We start from the raw sequence: 8172 nt of genomic DNA, 5'->3' as shown, positions 1-8172 counted from the left end.
AGGAGGAGGAGGAAGAGGAGGAAGAGGAGGAGGGAGAGGAGGAGGAGGAGCAGGAGGAGGAGAAATCTAGTTAAATTACTGAAGGAAGAGTTCTAGGCTTTGACGGCCAGGAGGATAAGGTCTGGCTTGGGACTGAAAATGGAACTGAACAAAATTAATTGGCATCAGAGGGTAGAATGCTGTGGAAACTCAGAGGAGGTAGAGGATTTGTGACTGGGGAGAGGAGACATTTGCTCTAATGGTCACCCAGGCACCTCAGCTTGTGCTGGTGAGTGTGAGAAGGCATACCAAACAGAATAAACCCAACCCAGGCAGGGAGACCTGGATGGGGAGAACGAAGTGGAAGTGATATATTTGGGGCCTTTAATGTCAGGCCAAGGATGCTATCGTGTTTCATTAGGAAAAGGGGGAGCCTTTGGAGCTATACAGAGCTATGCAGGAGGTTGAGTCTAGAGTGGGAATTGGGAGCAGGTTCTAGTCTAAGGACTTCCCTTTACAGCCCTTGGGGTGTGGGGCAGAATTAATCCCTCCAAGTCTCACATATAAACTCGCTCCCTCTCTTCCTTCTCCATTCCCTCCCTCTCTCCCTTCTTTCATTTCTTCCCTTTCTACTCTCTCTTCCCCTCTACCCACCCTCCCTCAGATCTCTTGAAACTCAGGCGGACAGGAACTCACTATGTAGTTAAGGATGACCTTGAACTTCTGATCTTCCATGCCTCTACTCCTCAACTCCCAAGTTTTGGGGTCATCGTCATGTTCTGCCGTGCCTGGTTTGCACAGTGCTGGGGATTAAATGCAGGGCCTCCGTATGATAGGCACCCCCACCCCCTTCCCTTTTTTTTTTTGTTTTGTTTTGATATTGGGTCTTGCTATGTCTCCCTGACTGGCCTGGAACTTGCAGTCTTCCTGTCTCAGCCTTCCCAGTGCTAACCTTTCAGGCACACACAACCACACTTGGCTTCATATGCGTTTCAATTAAGAACCAGTGTTTTAGAATATAGTTAAGGCACAAGGGTGGATAAGTATTACTGCAGTGAGACCTGCATAGCTGAGAGATGGTATTAGGATTCGTGGTCAGCTGGGCAAACAGCAGGTGCCACCTTAATAACCTCTGTCCCTTGTCCTACCTGGGAGGGAGGATTGGTAGATAGCAAGCCAGATGCCCATTGGTAGCTGACAAAACTTCTTATTCTTGATAAACTATGAGATCTCCCTCACTAACCTCTGCATAAACAAGGTTGTATTGTTTAGAGTCTTACAGGGGAGAGGCCTGGGGCCATAGCTGAATAACAGGGCTGTAAAACAGTCACACTCTCAAAAGAGTTCACTCAGAAGTTGGAGAGCTTGTGGAATCATAAGGGCTCATGTATCAAAAAGTAAATAGACTGGATTCTGATCATGGGGCCACATGAGTGGTCCAGACCCTATACAGTAAAGAGCTAGGAGGAAGACTGAGGCCTGAGAGGCAAACAAGGCTTTAGGGAAGGGTGATGGGAGGTGAAGACTGGTGATGGGGCTTAAGAGAGGAGGAAAGAGAAGCCAGCCACGGCTCCTCTACTGTAGCAGTTAAAAATAAAATGTGACCACAATGATGTCATATTTAGGTATCTAGTCTAGAACAGCCATTATGAGGCAAACAAAGCCCAAATGTTGATACAAAGAAGCTCGAATTTGTACATGTTCTGCCAAGGATGTAAAATGTATAAAACAATTCCACAGTTCTCGAGATTTTATTTTTTTATGTGTATTGATGTTTGGCATGCACACACATATGTATGTGCACCACATGTGCGCAGTGCCCACAGAGGCCAGAGAAGAGTGTCAGATCCCCTAGAACTGGAGTTCCAGACAATTGACAGTTGCCAGGTGGGTGCTGTCCAGCCCAGTACTATGGTTGTTCAGAAAGGGAACAACAGAATTGCCCTGTCTCCTAATAGTTCTATTGCCAGGTACAGAGCCAAAGGAGCTGGGAATGGGCCTTGGGCAGATGCTGGTTCACCTATGTGGACCAGCACTGCTCAAAAGCGGGAGTCATCTGGTGTCTGTGGACAGTGGAGAAACAATGTTCAGCCCAGTATATGTAGCTTCCACCTTTGAAAAGAAGGAGTTTGCTCAGATGCTGACTACAACCCAAATAAACCTTGAGCAATAAATTTAAGTCCAATGAATCAGCTGTGAGAGAAAAATTATGAGCATTGTCAAATTGATTGAGGCTAAAGCAATGGCTGCCAGAAGCTGGGGGAAGGGGGAGTGGGGAGAGTGGCAGTTAATAATATAGTTTTCTTTTTTGAGACAAGGGCCCAACATAGTCCAGGGTGGCCCTTGCATTCTCTGTGTAGCTGAAGATGACTGAATCCTGCTACCTCTATGTCTTTGGGATTACAAGTGTATGCCACCACACCCAGTTTGCATGGCTTTAAGCAAACTCTGTCAACTGAACAAAATCCCAGCCCTCGTGCACATATTCTATTTGGGATGATGGGAAGGTTCTGGAAACCATGGTAGTAATGATTGTATAATATTGTGAATGTTCTTTTCTCTTTTTTTACTTTTATTTATTTTTTTGTCTTTACACTCCAGATTTTATCCCCTTCCCAGTCCACCCTCTGACTGTTCCACATCCCATACCTCCTCCCCCCCCAAACGACCCCCCAACTCCACTAAGATGTCCCCACCCCAACCCCCCACCTCACCAGACCTCTCCACTCCCTGGGGCCTCCAGTCTCTTGAGGGTTAGGTGCATCTTCTCTGACTGAACCCAGACCCAGCAGTCCTCTGCTGTGTATGTGTTGGGGGCCTCATATCAGCTGGTGTATGTTGCCTGGCTGGTGGTCAAGTGTCTGACAGATCTCAGGGGTCCAGGTTAATTGAGACTGCTGGTCCTCCTCCTTAACTTCTTCCAGTCTTCCCTAATCCAACCACAGGGGTCAGCAGCTTCTGTCCATTGGTTGGGTGTAAATATCTGCATCTGACTCTTTGAGCTGCTCGTTGGGTCTTTCGGGGGCAGTCATGATAGATCCCTTTTTGTGAGTACTTCATAATACAGTAATAGTATCAGACCTTGGAGCCTCCTTTGAGCTGGATCCCACTTTGGGCCTGTCGCTGGACCTCCTTTTCCTCAGGCTCCTCTCCACTTTTGTCCCTTCAGTTCTGTGAGACAGGAACAATTATGGGTCAGATTTTTTGACTGTGGGATGGCAGTCACTTGATGCCCTGTCTTTCTGCTGGAGGTAGGCTCTACAAGTTTCCTCTCTGCACGTAGGGCATTTCATCTAAGGTCCCACCCTTTGGATTCTGAGAGTCTCTCACCTCCCAGGTCTCTGGTGCATTCTAGAGGGTCCCCCCACCTCCCGTCTCCTGAGGTTGTCTGTTTCCATTCTTTCTGCTGGCTCTCGTGACTTCAGTCCTTTTCTCCCACCCAATACCTGATCATGTTCCCCTCTTCCTTTCTGTCCCCTTCCCCACCCAGGTCCCTCCTCCCTCCCCACTCCTATGATTGCTTTCTTCTTCCTCCCAAGTGGGAATGAGGCATCCTCACTTGGGCCCTTCGGCTTGTTAACCTTTTTGAGTTCTGTGGACTGTGTCTTGAGTATTCTGTACTTTTTGGCGAATATCCACTTATTAGTGAGTACATAGTGAATGTTCTTAATGCTATTGAATCATACACTTAAAAACTATAAAATATGGCGATCTATACGAGAGAAGAATATATGAGAATGAGACTCAAAAATTGTTAAAATAGTGTGTATGTACGAGAGAGAGAGAGAGAGAGAGAGAGAGAGAGAGAGAGAGAGAGAGAGAGAGAGATTAGCTCTCAGAAATATGAATGACCTGGAGTAGTCGGGGAAGAAATAAGGTCCCCAATAGTCCTGGTGAGAAAAGGAAAGAGCAGTGGGTCACAGAGGCTAACTCTTCAGATAGCCATACATGTTACAGAATTCAGTGGACATTTCCCTATAGTGCTTGAGTAGAGCTTCTCAGAAGAAAGCCAGTGGGTTAGACATTCTTCCAGTCTTCCCCAGGTCCAGCTGGCTAAGAGATACCAGGGAGTTGAGGTGTTACAGAAGGGTAGACGATTGGGACTACGGTAGGTACCAATGAGGATGAAGAGAGGTGGATGATTTGAAATCCGCTCCAGCCTGGTCACCACATAGAGATGGGGAGCAGGAGGCAGGGAAAAGTACGGTGTGGCTCCCTCATCTGTCTCTCTGTATCCCCAGCAGGAGGCCCCAGTTGTTACCATGGCTTCTGCCGAGCCCCTGACCGCGCTGTCCCGCTGGTACCTATACGCTATCCATGGCTACTTCTGCGAGGTGATGTTTACAGCGGCCTGGGAGTTCGTGGTGAATTTTAACTGGAAGTTCCCGGGAGTCACGAGCGTGTGGGCCCTCTTCATCTATGGCACCTCCATCCTGATCGTGGAGCGCATGTACCTGCGTCTGCGTGGCCGCTGTCCTCTTCTAGTGCGCTGCGTCATCTACACTCTCTGGACCTACCTGTGGGAGTTCACCACCGGCTTTATCCTACGCCAGTTCAACGCCTGTCCCTGGGACTACTCCCAGTTCGACTTTGATTTCATGGGCCTCATTACCCTGGAGTATGCTGTGCCCTGGTTCTGCGGGGCCCTCATCATGGAGCAGTTTATCATCCGCAACACCCTCCGCCTGCGCTTTGACAAGGACGCAGAGCCTGGGGAACCTGCCAGCCCGCCAGCCCTGGCCAATGGCCACGTCAAGACCGACTGAGTCAGAAGATTAATGTGAGGACCTGAAGTCTCTCGTAGGACCCCATGAACAGAGAGAGAGAGAGAGAGACCAAGCTGATGGGGTTACCCCTTGGTTCAGCACAAACCCTGTCCCCAACTGGGTCTTAGGGCAAACACAACCACACATGGTGGGCAGTGGGATGGTGTTGGGGAGTTGGGCAACAGAAGGACTTTGAGACTCATCCGTGGCTCTCAACACATCCTGGGGACTGGGAGCTGGGTGGTGAACAATTGGACTTTGATGGATAACTTTGGAAGCAGCTGACCCGTCCTAACTAAGGGACATGAACTCTGGGGCCACAGGTGAGAGGCAAGGTCTGAGAAGGTCTTGGCTGCTCTTGGGGTCCACCACCCCACCTGCCCCCTGGCTTCAGCTGGGCTTTGGCTGGTTCCATTAGGCAATATTCAGGTGCTTGCTTGCAACCAATACCTCCCCAGGGGCCTCTGAGCTGCAGCCTGAGCGAGACCAAGTAGCCAACTGGGCTGCTTAGTGACACTGGCATTGTGCAAAGGCTGGGAAGACTTCCTTTGGCTCCTCTCCTTCTCCCTCTCCCAGGGCCCCACGCTGCTCCCTTGGCCTTCTGGGGGCCCCTGTGGTGCTGGATTCCCACCAACCTTGGGCTTTTGGAGGTTTCAATCCCCGTGTGTTCGGTGGCGTTTCCCCGTTCTCTTACGTTCAAGATATTTACCATTAGCAGGCAGCCCTTCCCTCTGTGTCAGTCACCATACCCTCCCCTGCTCCCAGCTCCCTATAGAACACAGCAGTGGCCAGAGGCACAGCTCTGAAATGGACCCCACCTCCCTTGCCGCAGCCTTCCCTCCACCTTCCTCTGATGCCTGGGGGTGCCCTGTCTCCCTGGCCCAGGGATAGTAGTCTGGTGCCCCTTCCCTGCAGAGGTCCTACTGAGAACACATAGCACCCCTGCAGTGTACAGCGAGGCCCTGAGGTGTACAGTGGATCCCACAGTGGGGAAAAAAGGCAGAGTTCTAGGTCCCGTTTGCCCGTATGGTTTATTATTTCAGCCAGTTAACCAGTATGAATTCCTGGGAGCTAGAGGAGACCCATAGAGAACAAGGCAGATACAGAAGATCATGGAAGGCTCCTTAGAGGCCCTTGCCTGGAAAAAGGATGAATTTCACCATAGCCCCAGCTCAGCAGTCAACCTTCGGGGCTGCCCTTCCTACAACTCCCCTGGGCCAGCTGATCCCATAAGCTTGTTTCTCAAGCAGTGCTAACCCTGTCACACTCATGGGCCTTGTCAGCTTGGTTATTGTAACTTTATCCCATGATGGGTCCATTGCTGGCAGTGGACAGGTGAAATCTAGGCCCCTTCTGATTTTGTCCCCCACTCCTTGAGAAGACGGGACCATCAAAGAGAGTCGCATCCCATGAGGCCACCCTGGGACACTCAAAGGTTGAAATCAGCCCTTATTTCTTATAGATCATTTTCTTAAATGACCATACCACCTGTGTATAGTCTCTGGGTCATGCAGACAGCACCAGGCCAGGGCCAGCAGCAGGGCTGTCCTAGGCTGGGGGAAAGACTTGGCGACATAACCTTCTGTGGCATCTTTTCCCAGAGTTTTCTCTGTCTAGGGTAGAATGCAAAGTGTTTCCCTGGGTAGGCTTCTCAAATCACCAAACACCATTCTGTTGCGAGGGGTGGGTACTTGTTATAGCCCTAATTCCAGGGCTTTGGGCGCTACAGGGATTCAGGTTTCCAGTGGGAGTGGTTGCTTTCCATCTTCAAGTGGAGAAGATTCCTTATTTTCTCCATTTCCATATTATCTTAATTATCTGAATCCTAATACCTCTCCAGGCCACCTCACACCTGTCTTCACAACTAAGGTATTCCAGCATTAAGACTCCAATTCTCAACCAGAAAAGGCCATTGGGTGGCCCCTAGGTCTCAGCGCTCCAGATGTTGTCTTGTAGGCATTCCCTAGTACCATTTTTTTTTTCTCAAAGCTCTATTAATCCCATGTCAGGAGGGGTTCCCAGAGCAGATCTGCATGCCTGGCCATACTCAGCATTGTGGTCTGCTTTCCTAGGTCCCCTGTTGCTCCTAGGGCCCCTCATAGGCACAGAACCCCCAGCCAAGGGAAGCTACACCTTAAGGCCTGACCACAGACCTGCAGGGTCAGATCTCACAGAGTGTAGTCTAGACTTCAGCTCTTGCTTATTGGCTATCTTCAGGGCTCCAACCCCTTAGTGCTTAGGGGCTCAAAGGTTGGGGTAATTAAGCCCTTCTGAGCAGTGGGGAGTCTGCTGTTGTTTATGGAGCTGCCCTCTGCTGTTCTGAGCCCACAGTGGGAGTTTCAGATAATAAGTATGCTGTCCTGCATGGTTGAGTTGCTTTGGACGCCTGCTAGGCTTCCAGTACCCTGTCCCCTCCTCATGCCGGAGAGTCACAATGGCCTGTGCTTATTCACAGCAATAATATATAGGGAGCGTCTGTGAGTCCCCTTTGTCCTGGTCCATCACTCTTCATGGATCGCCCGGGAGACTGCTGAGTGAGTCAGTTATATGGAAATCTATGAAGCTCTGGGCTGTGCAAAGTCTTGTCGTAGGAGGCAGGTGAGAGGCCCAGCCCTGAACTATGTGAAAGGCCGTGGGAGTGCCTTCAACCCTGAAGCCACCCTTCCCTGGAGGAGCTGTAGGCCCCAGCTTTGTAACAAGGTCTATGAAGTGGTTAGGACTGTCTTCCAACTGGACAGCTCTTGAGAAAGGTACATGACCGGTGTGTAAGCCCGTTGCCTGCTATGTCTCCGTTAGTCTGTCTCTCCCTTTCCATAACTGTGCACATAAAATATACTGGTGTTTGTGTTCCTGGACTGGCTGTGACCCATCTGTTCCACTATGGGGCCCCTTTCCCAGGGCGTACTGGAGGTTGGGCTTTTCATACTTGGCAGTATCTACATCACATCTTCCTGAACTGAGATGCCTGGTGGTGAGGTGGTGTAGCGCTGCCACCAGCCCTTGCCCTCTCTAGTCACCTGTGTATACTCCAATGCTCCCTAACTCCTGCAGTCCCAGGGCATAGGTAGACATGGGGTCCCAGCAGCATTCGGGCTGCCTATACCTGTCCTGAGATGAACAGCTTTTAGACAGATTGGACATAGCTTGGCATGTCCCATGATTACAAGCAAAACTAAGAGGCCAGAACCCTTTTGTGCAACATGAAAACCATACTTGAAGATTCAGTTCCCTACTCCTTCCTAGCAAATCTACATTCACTGAGAAGGCCTTTGGAGGACGTAGTCCTTGCCTACTTTGTGAGCTTGGCTCTGACTAGTTCCTCTATCCCATCCCTGCCATATACTGTATTCCTGACTACTTTGCTGCTTCCAGGAGGAAGAGGGAGAGTTTAGAAGTCCTTCAGACCTGGTCTATAGAGTGAGTTCCA

At 50.0% G+C, this 8172-nt stretch overlaps 1 protein-coding gene across 4 annotated transcripts in view; it reads left to right on the top strand.

Moving 5' to 3' along the window:
* Tmem229b (transmembrane protein 229B) overlaps positions 1-7600 on the top strand; it is a 47677-nt gene extending 40077 nt beyond the window's left edge. For 2 of the 4 annotated variants that reach the window (XM_021201621.1, XM_021201620.2), the window contains exon 3: positions 4224-7600. In XM_021201621.1, coding sequence (XP_021057280.1) covers positions 4242-4745 — 504 coding nt within the window. In that variant the 5' untranslated portion in view covers positions 4224-4241 and the 3' untranslated portion in view covers positions 4746-7600. Of the gene's footprint in view, positions 1-4220 lie in introns of all 4 variants that reach the window. The other 2 variants (XM_029541133.1, XM_021201624.2) reach the window with 1 other exon arrangement.
* Positions 7601-8172: the final 572 nt, after the last annotated feature.

The sequence above is a fragment of the Mus pahari genome, chromosome 7, assembly GCF_900095145.1.
Source record: "Mus pahari chromosome 7, PAHARI_EIJ_v1.1, whole genome shotgun sequence".
Lineage (NCBI taxonomy): Eukaryota > Metazoa > Chordata > Mammalia > Rodentia > Muridae > Mus > Mus pahari.
Note: the sequence above shows the minus strand (reverse complement) of the source record. Positions and strands in the feature narration are given on the sequence as shown.